The sequence below is a fragment of the Lingula anatina genome, chromosome 1, assembly GCF_051362555.1.
Source record: "Lingula anatina isolate TDL-2025a chromosome 1, LinAna3.0, whole genome shotgun sequence".
Classification (NCBI taxonomy): domain Eukaryota; kingdom Metazoa; phylum Brachiopoda; class Lingulata; order Lingulida; family Lingulidae; genus Lingula; species Lingula anatina.
The window spans coordinates 35,137,457-35,155,452 of record NC_141767.1 but is presented as its reverse complement, the minus strand read 5'-3'; the positions used below and the strand labels follow the sequence as shown (position 1 = coordinate 35,155,452).

The window sequence follows — 17,996 nt, the reverse complement described above, 5'->3', positions numbered from 1 at the left end:
TCAATTGTTTTTTTTTTCTTTGGGACTGGATAATAAGTTATTGAGAATAGTGTGTGGTAAAGAAAGTCACATTTCTAATTAAATAAGTTTCAGGTAACAAAACGGGTGGATCCAGGGATATTTTCTGACTGTCTGCCAAATTATATTTGTTAGCCCAACCTCCACTGCCCCCACCCCCACGTGCTCCCATACATTTAAATTATGTGTGTGTGTGATTGTGTGTGTTAGTATGTATAAAAACACATTTGGACTTACTACTGGTAATTTGCAAATATATTGAAAAGAAAGTAATCCTTGTAGTCAAATGCCAAATGTAAGTTGCTGGTTCCGATGGGTAGCTTGTCCTAAAAGATGCTGGACCAAACATCTGATGGGTGGGCGTTGGGGGGGGGGGGGGGTAGCAATTTATTAGGGCTTTTAATTATTCTCTTATATATTACAGTGCTTTTCCCTTAAAGATGTTTTCTTTCACAGAAGTAATGCCTGGGCATGCTCATGCTTCAAGATTTTGATATGATCTAAACCACTCGAGGCGACCGTAGTCTCACGACATCTATTGTCACGTTAGTAAGAAAGACACAGGATGTTGTCACAGTCAAAGTAAGAAGATCATCAACAAAATCTTGAACATTTTTGATCTGATAGAAAAAATTAGATGCCCATCAATGTAAATTTGAAAAATTCTGACCACCATCTGGAAGACCAGAAGATAGCCCCCATTGGCTTCTGATAAATAGTCACTTATAAGCAGTACATAGCAAAGGAAAAAAGAAAAGATGTATTTCATATGAATTATTTTTTATACACTGGTTTTACTTAGATAAAACATGCATCGTATTTACACATAAAATGAAATAATTTTGGATGCACAACAGATTCATACAGGTATGAATGTATACCTGTGTCAAACACACACACACACTACATTTAACTTTGTCAACGTTATGATCATGACATGTAATTCTCAGAGTCCCAACCGCCGCAGCACTGGATGCAAAAAATAAATAAATAAATAAATAAATAAAAATAATAATAATAATAAAATAAAAAAAAAAATCTCATCGCGTGTGGAGTGAAATATCAAATGATACCGCGTGACTGCATACTTAAAGTACACAATCTCCCGGAGACGCAGCGTGAGGCTTATTACGGAATTGGATGCTAATTGTTTCCTTAATACTAAAAAATGAGTAATAACTTACACAACATGTTGCAGATTCTCTTTATGAATTTCGCTCATTTAGTTATATGCAATTAACGGTTACTGAAAGTGATTTAATAAAACAACGCGCCGAACATTTTCTTTCAGAATTTTCAAAACAAGAGAAACTTGATATAATGCAAATATAGAGCATTTCTTAAAATTATTTTGCTCAGTTTGAATATCTGTGTTTTATCCGTGCATAGATAGTTAAAATATTAATCCTGTAGAGTGTACTTATGGAAAATTACCTATGGTTGTAACATACAATACAATTCAATAAACGTGTGAAAACGTTTTCCTCTAAAAATGCCCATCTATGTTTCAAGAGGTAGAAAAAAAGAAAGAAAGAAAGAAAGAAATATCAGTAACCATATGGTTACCCTGTACCATAATATTGAATGAAAATTCCTGTCTTTTCTATCACAATCCCTCCCCAGTTCGTTCATTCTACCCATGAAAGGTGATTTATATACCCAGTCATGTATGTTGAGAAAATGCGTTTTTACATTTACTTATTTATTTTTGTTGTGTGTGCCTGTATGTCATTATGGATTTATCAAACCTTAATCCTCTTTTCAAGATGACTTATTTTGAAGGATACTAGTACTATTGTGCTTTCCGATAAAACAAACTATAATTCAAAACCGAGGCGTTCGCACGGAAAGTAGGTGATCTCTTCATAATTATGTAAATCAGGTGAGCGTTTTGGTGAGAGGTGCTCAGATAAGACCAAGGTCAGTAGAAGATGGCGAAGAAGGGTGTCCCATGCCATATTACTCCTATTCCCAAATGTAGGCTGAAAAGATGGCACTGAAACCGGCAGCAGTATATCGTAAGTTCCGTGCAGATGATGGAAAATGTATAGTAGCATTTCTTAGTTTTGGATTGACGATGTTTTCCCGAAATGGTACACTCTAGGCACAATGACCATGGGGACATCTAACTGACGTGAAGGATACTTTCTCTTAGCTTTCCCTCGGTACCTTTGGGGAACCCTTTGTTTCTGATACCATTAGTTTTCCATGAGGGTTCAATGAATATATACCACTGGTATATATTTGTATAATTTTAAAGTTTGATATTTAATATTTAGAATGTGTTAATAATAACGCAAAGGATACTGACACGAATTACTGTAATGAACATGTACTGCTTTATCGAATATTTAGACATTGTTTCATGAACGTTAACTTATTCCTTTAATTCCAGTCACTCTAAGTCGCGCTTACGAAGATACCAGAAGCGTCCTACTCAGAGGCACGTTTGGTGTTCGACATAAACAGCCCACACCCCTGCCAAGATTGCCTCCTATGTCGACGTTTGTCTGCTTGTTAATATGCAGGGACGACATTTAGTATGAAATGTTATGTTTGCTTTTGGTTATAAAATTCTGCTCCAAAACGTATGTCAAAGTAAAAGTCGAATTAAATGTGCTTTTTATTTATGAAACTACTCATAGAAATTTAATTCATGCTAAGCGTTCGCCCTGCATGTTGCTGGTTTGCTTCTTTTCTAAATGGATGTTACTATGTCTTAGTACAGTACTCTATCTAATCAAGATGTTATGAGGGCAATTTTTAAGTATACTTTTGTGTTGGGGTTGACACCCATCCTTTTTTTAACCGGAAACGTTAGATTTGAAGTTCACATTTAACAGAAATGATGTCTGTATAAAATGAAAAGAGATCGTTTAAAAATTATCATATATTAATTTCCAAGAATGTTTTTATTTGTAACAGAAAATGTGTGTGGGCAAATCTGCAACTTGACACTTCCCTGTGAACTTGAAGATGTATTTTTCTTAAACCATATTGACTTCTGGGAAGGAAATACATTGCAACCCCTTTATGCAAATTGCATATAGGAAACTTTTAATTTTATTCATCGTGTGTTCAGTTGAAAAAGAGGAAGAGATGTAAATCTGACACTGTTTAGAAAACGTATAACGCCAAGAAATCCCAACAATATGAAACGGGCAAAATGTCCCCACGTTACTGCAGAATTGTCCACATGTAGGCCTACAATAACGATCTTTTAACAATTATGAATATGACACTGTGACTGTGAATTTACTTCTTCTGGTTCTCGGTGTTTTCAGTGCTGGGCGGGGATTAAAATGCCCGTTTTCTGACACAAAGTTAAACCATGGGGTGGGGTAAAGATTTCTATCCGAAATGAAAATTAATTCAGTAGTAGAATGGCGAGCTTTGTTGCGTAAATGATAAGAAAACTGTTCCTATGGTTGGCTACAAACGAAAAGTTTCCAGGATTGGGATCATTTATATGCCGTTTAGGATTTGTATTACAAAGAAATACAAAGAAATCACTTCATTAAGATATCGTTTGTCCATTAAAATGTTTCTGTAGGACTGACATTAATCATAGCCTTTTGCATTCCATATTTTCAAAATCAATTGAGCTGTCGCAAAGGCCAATTTTCGGGAAGTAATGAGTATTTTGAAAGAATTCAATGAAGTTTTTGACCGTCAACTTTCGTCAATGCTCAAAAATATAGTGAACAATAAATAATTATAAAACAAATTCTGTAGATTTTAAATAATTGGATTATAGGATTTATTATTTCATCTGTTACATTACAGTCCATTCTTACAGTTTGGTCAGTTATTTAAGATTTTTTACGGAATTATCATCTAAAATGTTACTTCAAAGTATTTTTTCCTCTAAACGGTAATTTCTATATTCTACCAAAGTGTATGTAAACCTAAATACTTTGTTTGGTTTGAATTTTTCAATTTTAAAAAAAAACCTGCCTAAAATGTGCAGAGGGGCGTTTTAATTCAAGTTGTTCTGTACTCTTTCACATTTAATTTTTTTCGGGAGCAAGGGTGATTGAGAAAGACGGGCTTGGTTAGATATCAGTCCAGCATCCCCATGTTGTGTTATTTGATGTTAGTGTCGTCACTGAACACCGAGAACCAGAGTTAGAGTGAAGGTAAAAAGTCACTTCAAGTGCACTGATTTTTGTGCAACTTTTTCAGTTTGGTTTGTATATTAATTCCGAATTTGTCTAAGATTTGAATAATCTTGTAAACCGGCCATGTCTTTATGTCGCTCCTGATTCCTATGCTTTGCAAATGTAAATTTTCATCCACATTTACGCCATATATGATATTTATTTTCGGATTTAGTGAAAAAAAAAATTAAAAATCGATTGACAAAACAACCAGGAATCTTACAAACATGAAGAATTTTGGCTATTGTTCGATCTGGTGAGCAAACATCAACAAGTCGACATAGGACAAGGTATGTTTACATGCTCGTGAGAGTTGGTGCATTAATGACGCTTGTAACAGAAGTTTATATGCATTTTAAAAATTGTTACAACTTCTAAATTTGGACGGAAATGTTTTTGATGGAATTTCGATGAAGACAAGGCACTAATGTCAACTTTGACAAAAAGTTACCAAGGCCAATTTGAAATCTATTTGTCTATTATCAGTTCTTGCCAAAATCTTTCAAATGTTATGTTCTTGAACTTTTTTTCTAATAAATACAAAAATTTCGTCTTTTAGTAACAATGTTCAAAATGCATAAAATCTTCGACTTGTTTTATTTAGAGATATATACTGCCTTTTTTCTGTTTGTTAAATTTTAGTTTATATTAATTTAGAGCACAGAATATTATATATTTTAATTGTTTTTGTTAAATTTTAATTTAGAGCACAAAATGTTAGTTTCATTATTTTTGTGAAAAAAGTTTAAGCTGTAAATGATTCATTTTGACAAAAATAAAACTCAAAATGCTTCCCTTCTTTCAACAGAATTTAGCATTCTTAGCTCATCTCGAACCCTCTTTCTCTTGTCTACTGTCCTGCCGTCTTACCTACTGAGCCACCGATTCGACTTGCTTTTTAGTGATCGTAGGACCCTTTTGTCGCAGTTTAAATTACTCGTTTGGATTTTTTTTTGTAAAAGGTAATTTGCTGGGACCTAGAAGCGCCAGGTTTCGAACCCAAGTCTTGCTGGGTCCGAGTCGCGCGTGCTATCCACTCTCCTAAGTGTTCCCGCCCACCCACCCCTGGTAGACTTTCCTTTTATAGTAAGCAAGGGAAATTTTTAAAAGCCCCCTTCTGGTAAAGAATTTAATGTGTTCCTAGTATCCGAATAGAATCCCCAGCCCTAGAGTTCCGCCGAGCCAATGAAAACGCTAAGCCATTTTGCATATAACTGTAAAGTATTTTATTCGGATTTAAATAAAATATTCTCATATTTTCAAACATCCACTTGTTAAAGATTTTACAAAAAAAAAAATAATAATAATAATCACAATAAGTTTTGAATATTCAGATATGTAAATCGGAAATATTGATATCTGCATTAAGACACGCTCAAGTTTGATTTAATAAATAAACTATCTAACGAACTACTTGACTAATGTTCGATGTTGCTATAATATTAAACAAATTATTGCAGATAAAAATGACCATCAGATTTTTTAAATTTCATATTTAACAAAAACAACGGCAGATCTAGAAACTGTATCACCCCACACCAAAAAATCGAAAAAATTGAAAGAGACTCACTCTGATAACATATAATTTGAAAAGTCACAAAAATACTCCAAACTGCCATGAATTTCAAAATGTGACACCCCTTCAATCTGCCATTGATTTTGTTTCATTTTACCATAAGGTGCTGTGAAATATTTTCACGATATTGCTTTGAAGGTGAAACACATTTTACTATGTTGTGCAAAAAATTGTCACGAGCTATTTGTGAAATAAATTTCAACATTTAACAGCAATCGGCACTTTCAAATGCACTACAATACAAAAGATGCACTTCAATGGGGAATGTGAAAAAAAATCCCCTAGAGACACTAATTATTGAAAATAAAAAACATTGTAGAAATGGAGGGGAAAATCATATCACTAGCATTTGTATTTTTAAGTTCAAAAATTTGTAACAAATGGTTTGTAAATTTCTGAACATAAACAATGCTCTCATAAGAGAACATAAACATCATTTCTGTGTCTGCTGCTGGATATACTGAAGATGCTACTGAGATTGTTAAAAAGCAGCAGAGTTTTGAAAATGGGGAACTTTCGATTACATGACTGTTCCCTTCATTTTTATGCAAAGTTCAATCTGTTCAACAAAGTTATGCCACAAATGCAAGTCATAATTGACAAATAATTACAAAAAATATTGCTTATACTTAACTTTAGAGAAATCGATAATATTAAGATTACAATCCAGATAAACGAACAAACAAAAATCGTTACATATATCCATTTTTAGGCACAGTTTAACAGGTAGACTAAGATTAGCCAAATCTGTTTGCAACTACAAGTAATTTTCGCAAATTGAGCCTTTAATGTGTGAACTTTACACACTCCATTACTCAAACAAAACGATCGATTGTGGTTCTTAAAAAAATGGCACTTTTCATTCAACAAGACAGCAAGTTTTCAAGTTTCAAAAGATTATTAAAATACGAGCTTTAAGTAACTAGTTGTCGAGTCACCCTTGCTATGGAGATAAAGACTTGTGAATTTCACACATGGCGATAAAATTATAGAAAATTGGAACCCCAAGCTTTTCAGATCGTAGTTTTCGAAAAACTTTTTGGATAAACCTAAAGAAAAAATTGCCGAAATTTCCAGATTTTTTGGCTTTATTTAAGGTCTAATTTAATGCCAGGAGTTCGAAGCGAGTGAAAATACTGTAAATGCAAAATTAAGAAAAAATATGAGAAATTTTAGTCTTTTGACAGAATTTTGTCAACTAAGCATTAAACAATTTTAAAAGTGGATTGAACTCATTATGTATTATTTGCAGGATCAATAACTTAAGACTGCTTCAGTATGATTTATTCAAATCACTTTAAAAATGTGAAAAAGTAACATATATCACCAAATGTGCAAAATTACGTGAACAGAGCTTTCAAGGTAGCTTAGTCGTCTTTTGAAAAAAGGTCAAACCGAGCTTTATTTGCGAGTTTTCCTGGACTAGGAAAATAGGTTTCTCTGTATTTTTGAGCATTATATTTGCATTGAAATAAACGTCAAGTCACAACTTGCTGCCTTGCTGAAGAATACTGCAAATACTAGTAGTTTTACAAAGGAGGTAAACACAGACTTATAATTACAGTAAGAAATGTTTTAAGGCATAAGGGTCGGTTTTATTCCTTGGTGAAATAAAACAAGTTTTGAAATTAATGACTACGAAGTGTTAAATATGCTGCGTTTCGATTTTTTTTTACAAAAGGCTTTCAAATTTGGAGGTAAAAAATCGTGGTAAATTGTTTTGGACAAAGCGTTTTGATTAGACAACGTAATATTGACATAAGCCATAAATGAGAAATATCAAAATTATGTTCAAGCATTACTTGCAAATTGGCGCTAGCAATTCGCCCCCTATGCCTTGAAAATGGCTGCTTTCATAATCAGTTATGCAGAAAGAAGTGAATTATTAACTAGGTCACATACTTCAATGGATCATATTATGGTATTATTTTTGAAAAATGCCAAAATTAGAAATGGAAGAATATCATTAAACCTTTATCCGGTTCTTTAAATTTCAATTGTGACTATTTTGCCGTACTGTTATTATGATACCTGGTTTTCTTATAAACCACTTACTAAATTTCAACAGCCAAAATTTTAAAGGAACCATTCAACAGAATTTCCCCATCTTGACTATTTCGAAAGTAAAACTTTACTGCCACTACTAATTAAACCGATGTAATTAAAAATTCAGTGTATTTAACGTGAAGCACAACTGAAATTTTCACTATTGAGGTACGTGATGAAATAAAGGAGACATGGAGGACACAAAATATCACGAGGAGAAAATACTGGTGAATGGTAAAACCCAGTGTTTGACAAATACAGGCGTCAAACCCATTTTTAAATTCATCAAATATAAGTTTTCGACAAATACCTAAAACCATTGTCTTAGAACGTTTCGTTGAATCGGTTAAAACTGAAATATCCATATACTTAGTATCCTGACCGCCTCGCATCCACACCCTGGTCACTCAGAACTGAAGAAGAAGTGACATCTCTTCCAAGAGTTCGGGTTTCAAATGGTCCATCGGGGTAGGAGGCAGGAAGAGCTGGGCAACCGCCCTTTCTATTTATCAATAAACATTATCTGAAAGACAGAATTTGATTAACAATGCACTAAAATAGCAATGCACAGGTAGCTTTTGTTTCCTGCATATTTTAAAATACTCTAGATTAAATTAATTAAATTAAACTTCAGACCCTTACACACCCCAAAGTAAAATGGCATAATGTAGGTCACTGGTCATCCTTATATGGTCTACTGCATGCTACAATCTGAGTAGTTTTTGCCAGGATTGACAAACCATACCAATTTATAGCGCCGTCTGGAGGGGAACAAAAATAATCTTCTCTGCTGCAATCAGTAGCTTAGCAGATTGTTATAGTGTGCTTGTGTGTGTGTGTGTGTGTGCGCGCGCCGAGTGCACGCTCATGTGCGTGCTTAATCTTCTTTGGTTATGGCTATTACGGTGTGTTCCTTATTTACACTGATGTTGTAGATATTGTCGATTGTCCCTTGTATAAGAAAAGAGGATATAAGAATATACAGGTTTTATTGGTCACTATCTTTAATACATACACAGTTGTTGGTTTGACCAAATGTAAAATAATATATTTACATTTATTTATTTATTTTGGAGTATAAATATAAAGAATTTTAACCACTGGGTCTGATGATGAAAAACTTTGATTCGTTCATAACAAATGTACTCCACACACTAGCAGTATATAACATTATCCACAGAAATCATCCTGATGTTACATCAGTGGATATTACATTTAGCCCTGAGTTAAATGAACTTTTGTCTGCGACTAAGACAGCTCACCTAAAAATCACGCTAAAATGATAGCGTACTTGAAACTGCTCGTTTGAACCAACCAAAAAACAATGTTAGTGAATCATCCAAGCACTACAACTTCTTCCCAGCTCTCGTAGAGAGCTGACTTTACATAAAAGAAGTAAAAGTCCAAAATTTAAAAGACCAAAAGTTCTGGACTAGATATACTTTTAAAGACCACAAAATAAAGTAACTAATGGTCTAAATAATAATAAGCAATTACATTCTTTTGTACAAAACTAGGGCAATATTTCATTCGGTAAAAGAAGTGCAATATTTGATAAAGTGGACTTTACTATTGCCCCCGATTTATCGTGGCTGACAGTCCACGAGTACTTTGTGTGATGACGAGGAGCACATCTTTTGGTCCAAAATTCTCTTGTAAAGTCACAGCCTGTAGATCGGTGGTTCAACCGACTTCCATGCTCAGCCAGACAACATGGGTTTATTTACAGGAGATACTGATGATTCTGACATCGTCGTGTGGTTTATCAGTCTTTGGATTACACTTCACATTGCTGATATTCTGGACCACCTCCATCCCCTTGACCACGCGGCCAAACACTGTGTGCTTATTGTCCAGCCAGGGCTGAAAAATATTTGGACAGTGAATTATTTACATATTCTTTTATAATTGAATTATTAAAAATTGATTTTTCCTCAATCAATTGTAAAATGAGATTGAAATAAAAACGTGCACGAAAGTGAAAGGTAACATTTTGACATGCCACTTTGCCAGGAAAAAAAGAATTACCAGATTTTGTACTTTAAGTTGGATTAACTTTATTATTCTCATTTGCTTGGAAAATTGACATGCCTGTGCCACAAAATATGCAGACTTAACAGAAAAGAAACCGAGACAATTTCTTTAAACCATCCTAATGCTTTCAAATCAGCAGTTTTAAATAAACATTGAAAAACAAATACTTTAACATGAAGGTGGACTTACTGTGGGCACCACTGTGATAAAGAACTGAGACCCATTGGTGTTGGCTCCTGCATTGGCCATACTGAGTGTGTATGGTCGGTCATGGCGAATTGATGGATGAAACTCGTCTTCAAACTCGCCTCCCCATATAGACTCTCCCCCAGTTCCAGTGCCTGTTTACAAAAATAATTTTTCTTTCAGTAACTGCATGCAATTATGTTTAAATTAACTCTTTAGTGTAAAACATGTTTTTACATTTTCAAGACAGGTCAAGGTTGCTTTGTGAAATATGACACAAAAATAAAAAACGTATATAAAGAAAAGACCGCTGCAGCAGATATCATATCCTAATTAAACAAAATACTTGATAATTGAAATAATAGAAATAAGTCAATTAATCTGGGTATCAAACATTAAATGTATACAAGTTTTAGTTTATTATACCTAAAGGATCCCCAGTTTGAATCATAAAACCTTTTATGACCCTGTGAAATATGTGCCCATTGTAATAACCATTCCGACTGTGAACACAGAAGTTTTCCACTGTTTTTGGACACCTAAAATAATAAAGTAAAATCATAAAAATGATGTAAAATCATCTTAAAATTAGCAAAATTATCATAATATTAAGATTTTGGGGGAATTAAAAAAATTAAGTGGTTTTTCACTGAAAATGAATTTGGTGTATGGTGTCACACTTGTGCATAACAATTCTCAGTTTTACAAATAAGAGCCTTAAGTTAAAAAGATCTTACATCTAAACTTTAAAACTGAAAATTTTGGTTAACAACAATCATGTAAAGAACTGTCTTAAACATCACCCAAATCTGCCATTATGTAAAACGGGGCCAATTATTCTCATGGAAGTGGGCTACTTCTGATTAAAACTAAATGTTTCAATCTCAAATTCAAGACCAACTTCCACCAAAGTATTTTATTGAATAGATAGATAGATTATGCAGCTTTACTCACTCTTTTGGAAATAGTTTTATATGTATATCTCCCATGGTGGTATAGATCACAGCAGTACTGGCCACTCTGGTATATGAGGCATCCTGTGTAGCAGCAACGATGTCCTCTTTGGAGGGTCTTTCATTAAATATGTCACGCTCAGCATCAGCACTGCAATGCATGACATGAAAATTTAGTCTCATCTATAATGTTTCAATTTAGTTAAGGGCAAAAATAATCAAGGCAAAACAGCTATTACAGAAATGTATTGAATTATATATTGTGTTACATTAATAAGTTTACTTCATGTTTAATTCTGCATGGAACAGCAAATGAGACAATCCATACCACATAACACATTATAAATCTTAAAAGTAATACCACACACCTTTTAGAATCTGGCTCTCTTCTTGTAAACATATAAAACCTATTCTTTTTAAAGGCAGTGCAGAAGAGGGTGGGATCCGATTTCACTTCTTGTAATGATGGGTTGTCCGAAGCCTCCATCTCAGCAGACAGAGCTGCCTTTGTGCCCTTCACAGACCCTTGGAACAGGGAAAGGTGGACGAAGCGAATATTTTCTGGTTTTCCTATAAACCTAACGCACTGGTTGGTGTAGAGATTAATAACTGGAAAAGAAAGATGAATGAACGTTCACTTTCATATTCATTGCATGGATTTTAGATTCTTGATAATCACTGTAGATTTCAGTGAAAAAGGTGCTGCTTATTGGGATTAGATCTTCAAATTTCTTTATAAAAATAAATATATAAAAGCTTGAAGCAAAAACTGACATACCTTTTATTCCTAACATTGTACCATACATAATGAAGTTTCCACTTGAGTCGAACACTGGAATATGAAGAAAAAGTACATTATTTCCCTGAACAATATGGCAAATTAAATCTAATCAACCTTTTCTAGAAGAAAAAATCTTAAAAGCCTATTTTACAAAGGGGGATATAAAATTTTCAACATCAAAATCTTGGTTACATTATATCTCATAGTTGAACAGTTGAAATAAAACAGAATTATACACTTACAAACATTACAACGTGAAAAGGCATCAGACTTTTCAAGATCCCTCTCTACTGCCATTCTACGACCAAATTCCATGTTTGGTAGCTGCTGCCGTGTCTGAAATATCAATTCACAGAATATATTTCCACTATAAACAAAAAAGCTTTAGTTTGACAGTCTTCCCTTCTTTAAGTAAAGATAAATGATTTTCCCAAGAAAAGTTGTTAGTTAAATCTTATTATGACATTTGTGTAATATCAATGCAATATAAAGAGGACTATAGACATTTTACCTGTTGAAGTTCTGTAAATGTCTTCAATGATTCATCAAGCACTTTATAGAGTTTACCAGTTGCAAATTTAAATATTCTCACCTAGAATAAAAACAGCACCATTAAAATTTTTTAACATCAGCAGCTGAAATAACATGATGTCACCACAAAATGTGATCAAATAACATAGCACTAGTAATCATATTAGTAAACATTTTCAAAAATATATTGTCAATTGACTCCTGTATTTGGCTATATATCGTATACTGTCACTTACTTTTCTGTCTTTAGCAATGGTAGCCATCAGTTTCCCATTTGGAGAAAAGGTAACTCCTGTAGGTACAGTCTGACACTGTAAATACATGACCAATATGAATAGTTACATTGCTAACATCTAATGGGTAACAAGTGTAAACATACTGAAATACAATGATTTCAAAACAGCTAACAAAATATCTAAGCAACCACAAAATATACAAAAACATAGTTTAGAATTTTTTCTTCTTCTTACTCCCTGGTTAATTTTTGATCACAACTTTGTTATACAAGAACAAGAAAATAAAGAAATCCACATATTTATTATGTTAAAATTCACCTTTGCAAACTCGTACAAATCTGTATCAGTCTTATACTCCCAGCTGACATTTTTTGGGAAGTTGTAGTCAGATTTTGGTCCTGTCCAGTACTCTACCATTCCACTCTCATCTGCTGAGACAGCTACTTCATACACTGGGTTGTACTACAAGGAAAAAAAAAAGAAAATATTATATGAACTAGAAACCTCAGCCTCTATCTCCTTCTCTCACACACAAACACACACACAAGAACATGTTCACTATAATTTTAGTATATTTTGAGAAAGTGGCTCTGTATGCACTGAGATGACAGACAATAGCATTTCTTGTATTCAACACTCATACAGTGTTCCTTAACATAGAAGAAAAGCACAGTTAAATCATTTTAACATTGTTTTGCATTTTTCTACATTTAAAGATACTAAAAAATATTAGACAGTGGTTTTTACGTATGTACTGTTTTCTGAATTAACAAAAATAGGACTAAGGTTGATATCACATAATAAATTATATATATTTGTTGAATAACTTTCCTTCGATTGATTTAGCATTAAGCATTTGAAAAACATTACTTTCAATGATATCCTAATATCAACAAGGCAGCAAAGCTGTCAAATGTACAGACAAAAAGAAGGAAAAAACAAAATAGGGTACTGTCAATTCTGATGCAAAAGTACATTATGTTAAACTGCAAATTCAACATCAAATTTTAATTATGCTCAACAGGTAATTCCAATGTAAGTAAAATGTGTAACAAGCATAAGGCTTCAGCCCCATAGGAGTTCAAGTTCACACTCTGAAAATGTATAACTTCCAGAAAAAGAAGTCAATTAGACTGCTTTTCCAACTCAGGCTGCATTTTAGTCCTGTATTTCTTTTTTGAAAGTTTGGCAATCATAAGTAACATGGTTTTCCCATAATGGTTTTCATGGCAGCAGCACCCAAAATTGTGTGTTCTTCTATTCTGATGCAATATTACATAATGGTTAACAGAATAATGACAATCAATTTTTAATAATAAAATAAAGGTATCATGGATTTTCAGAAAATGTGACTAGCATGGGTCTTCAAGCCTGTGGAACTTCAAAGTCACACCTTGAAAATGCCAATATGTGAAAAATTAAACTTTCACAAAAAAACATTTTTTAACCGGCAGAAAGAATTTCCAAACAGATTGTATTGCCTACTGAAGCTGTATTTAAGTCCCATGTTTCTTTCTGTAAGTTTGAGAACAGTAAATGACATGGTTTTCCTTAAATGGTCATCATGGGAGCAGTGCCCAAAATAGGTTTATTTTCTAATTTTGATGCAATATTACATAATGATTAACAGCATAATGATCATCAAATGTTATTAATAAAATATTATTATTAACATGGACATTCAGAAAACATGACAAGCAAAGGTCTTCACGATCATGGAACTTCAAAGTCAAACCTTAAAAATGCCAACATGTGAAAAATTAAATTTTCACAAAAAACTGTTTAACTGCCAGAAAAAGTTACCAAACAGACTGCTTTGCCTACTGAAGGTGTATTTTAGTCCCATGTTTCTTTCCTGTAAGTTTGAGAACAGTAAGTGACATGATTTTCCTTAAATGATCATCATGGGAGCAGTGCCCAAAATAGGGGTTTCTTCAAATTTTGATGCAATATTACATAATGTTTAACAGCATAATGACCATTAATTTTTAATTATAAAATATTAGTATCACAGATATTCAGAAAATGTGACTAGCAAAGGTCTTCAGGCCCATGGAACTATAAAGCCACATCTTGAAAATGCCAAAATGTAAACTAGACAGCACTGTGCTGAAATGGGTTTATTTCCATTTTTAACACTTTTTTAATATAAAATGAAATAAACAGTTTACTGCCATTTTTATATGATCAACTAAGAAAATTGATGAGATGGGACAAATATCAATAGAACTGTGTCAAATGTCCAATTTCCTCCATTCTGACATTCTGAACATAGTAAATGATTGAATCTGACTGATATGAGTTTATTTCCATTTTTGACACTTTATTACACAATACACGATAACAAGTTTACCATCATTTCTACATAATCAACTAACAATGTTGTAAAGATGCAGGAAATGTCAAACAAACACTTTTATGTGTCTTATTAATTAAATAATAAGACTGTTAACATGCCTAAGAATTGAATTTGAGGAAATGTGAAAAAACAGCATGACTTCTAAAACAATGGCCCGATTATACTAATTTTCAAACTCAACCTGCATTTTAGTAAGATTGACCACTCCTGTGAGTTTAATGACAATTGGTCTATCTGTTTTTCTTATATTGTGTTTACAGTGTTGCATATATGCTAAAAAGTGAAAAAACAGCATAACTACTAAAATAGTGGCCCGATCATGCCGATTTTCGAACTTGACCTGCGTTTTAGTAAGATTGAAAACTCCTGGGAGTTTCATGACAACAGGCCTATCGGTTTTCCTTAAAATGTGTTAACAGGGTTGCAAATATGCTGATAAGTGAAAAAACAGCATAAGTTCTACAATAATGGCCCGATCATGCTGATTTTCGAACTTGACCTGCGTTTTATGAATATTCATCAGCTCTGTAAATATAAAGCCAAAAAGTAAAACTGCCCTCCACTTATCGTGTTAACAAGGAAAGTGCACGGCGCAGGCATCGGCGACGACGGCGACGACAGACGCAGGTGATGGCAATATGTACAGACACATCTGTGTCTGTACATAAAAATGTAAATGATTATCAAAACGGACAGATATTCCTCAGAGCATGGTTCAAATTGTAATGACTACCTTGATTACCACTACTTGTTTATAGTGGATTTTTTCCAGTGTTTGAATAGGCACATCTGACCCCCTTCCATCATAGATATATATTTTGTTGCCTTTCTCTGATCTGTAACAAAATAAGGTGATTAATGGCTTTAATCAAACTCTATGGTAATGTATTTCATTTTTAAAATCGCCAACAAAGGGTTAAGATTGAGGATTTAAATGTAGTCTATTTAAATTATCTGATAAAGGAGAAACATGGCATGTTCAAAATGTTTATTTCCATTTTTATATGCTATAAATTTCTTTCATTCAGAACAGCAATTTTCTTTTCATTTAGACTCTCATTTAGTCAATCATAGCAACAAAGACGTGCACTGACTTTTTTCAATTTACAAATAAAGGTAAGATGTGCACATTCCAATTACTTACACAGCCAGGGCGGGTATAGCATCTCCAGCTGCATAGATCCAACTACAGCAGTGTGGAACATAACTCAGCTTCAGCATGTTGATCATGTCTGAAATTGTGTGGTATAAGGTTAGTTCACACAGTGGGGCCAAGGGGCCTCTTAAACAAAGAGAAAAATGGTCATGGCTTACTTTGCTAAGAAACATAGCTGACCAAGATACAATCCAAAAAGACCCCAAAAGATGCTGACCTCTTTTTCAGGGATGGGTTTTAAACAAATCCCATAGATACTATCTGATCTTTACTTTGACACAATTTAACACTTCAGCTGAAACTCAAGTAATTTTGCATCATAGACTAGATAACTTTTAATTTAAAATCTTATCAAGTAAAAAAAAGCTGAATTCTATGTTTATCTTTTCATAAAATTAAGCTTGCTCAAACAGTAAATAAAGGTGATACTTTGCTTGTTACAAATAAAGGTTGTTATAGCGGGTGGAAAAAAAATTAAATTATTTTATGCTCTTAATTAATACTTACCAAAGTTGATAACATCGAACACTTTCAATGTTTTGTCATCAGCAATAGTACAGCACAGTTCCCCATTAGGACTTACTGCCATATCAAGTATGGAACCTAAAGTAATTTTAAATTAATGGTCAATAAAACTATACTCAATTAGGAATTTAATGCAAATTATTTTTAAAAAATTCATTTGGCTAAGACCAAGTGAAGAAAATACATACAAAATAAATCATATACATCTAGGGCAACTTTCAATTTTGTAACTCAATGAAGCTATGCTTGATGACTGCCAGAAAACAGCCAGAGATGTAAAAAAAATATGTTGTTTATTATTCAACTTATTATTCAATAGTCAAAATTTCTTTAGGAAAATTCCATACTGTCTGAGGGATTTAGTGAATAAACTAACCCAAATGTCCTCTGAAATGCTTGACAAACTCTATGCCTTCATCTTCCTTCTTTTTCCAAAACTTCACATGTCCATCCACACTGCTTGTGACCACAAACTCGGTTCTATCACAAGGGAAAATTGTGTGTAATCATTGGTGCACTTTATCAACTTTGTTTAATTTTACAAGGCCCATGGAAATTTATAACATAAAATACAGGTCATTCAACAAAAATTACAGACTGAATCTAATCTACATCAACATTTCAAACTTTTTCGTTTTTTACAAATTACAGATACATCCAGTTACCTTGCTGCTTCCACGTGAGTTAAAACATCCCTGTGCATAAAACTCCTTTCATATGATTCTGCACATGGCAAACTGTCGAGATACACTTGTTCAAACTCCAAAACTGGAGGAAAGAAACGAAAGAAACGTGTTTATGAGAAAGACAAACAGATAAAACATATTCGACATTTCAATGAGCGGGATTTGAAGTCCGTGTTTACATTTAACCATTTAGACTAGCATACCAGTCTAGACTCTAGTAAAATAATTTGAATTTCTGGAAAACAACGCATTATAGTGTGTCATTAAGCACTCAATATCGAACATTACTTTTAAAATGAAGTGTCTACCTTTCCTCTTCTTTGGCTTAGCCGCCTCCTCTGGCATAGGACCAATCCATTCGTCTGCATCACCGGTTTCTTTCTCATCATCGTGTGATCGTTTCACACTCTCCGCCATGCTTAAAAATTTACAATAGCTATAGATGGCGCTACAGTCCAAGACAGATGGTTTGTTCTGTCCTCTTTAGCGGCAGCACAAGCACATATATAACAGCATTTATAAGACTGCAGGAATGAAAGAAAATATTTGCAGCGTATAAAAATTACATGAAAAGCTTTTCTATTACATGAAATAATTACATAAAAACGGAATACCCGACGCAGGGAAGATAACGAGTCAAATTAAAGGGATAATAACTCTTCGTATGACTATGAGATCTATCTTTCACTATAAAAACATTGTAAACAACTCATAGAAATATAAGATATTCTGTTTTACCACAATAACGG

The 17,996-nt window shown here is 33.4% G+C and overlaps 1 protein-coding gene and 1 long non-coding RNA gene across 2 annotated transcripts; one reads left to right on the top strand and one right to left on the bottom strand.

Annotated features, from left to right (window-relative positions):
* The first annotated feature begins 1,896 nt into the window (after positions 1 to 1,896).
* On the top strand, positions 1,897 to 3,094 carry LOC147764304 (uncharacterized). The gene is made up of 2 exons (XR_015332238.1): positions 1,897 to 2,036; positions 2,414 to 3,094. It is a non-coding gene; the product is annotated as an uncharacterized LOC147764304 (long non-coding RNA).
* Positions 3,095 to 8,770: 5,676 nt separating this feature from the next.
* LOC106167253 (peptidylprolyl isomerase domain and WD repeat-containing protein 1-like) lies at positions 8,771 to 17,715 on the bottom strand. The gene is made up of 16 exons (XM_087001278.1): positions 17,556 to 17,715; positions 17,227 to 17,329; positions 16,938 to 17,041; positions 16,544 to 16,639; positions 16,025 to 16,112; positions 15,614 to 15,716; positions 12,840 to 12,983; positions 12,522 to 12,596; positions 12,266 to 12,346; positions 11,997 to 12,090; positions 11,752 to 11,805; positions 11,342 to 11,582; positions 10,975 to 11,124; positions 10,447 to 10,559; positions 10,024 to 10,175; positions 8,771 to 9,663 (listed from the first exon to the last, which is right to left on the bottom strand). The coding sequence occupies exons 1-16, from the start codon at positions 17,662 to 17,664 to the stop codon at positions 9,520 to 9,522; spliced, it is 1,851 nt and encodes a 616-aa protein (XP_086857404.1). The 5' UTR covers positions 17,665 to 17,715; the 3' UTR covers positions 8,771 to 9,519.
* Positions 17,716 to 17,996: the final 281 nt, after the last annotated feature.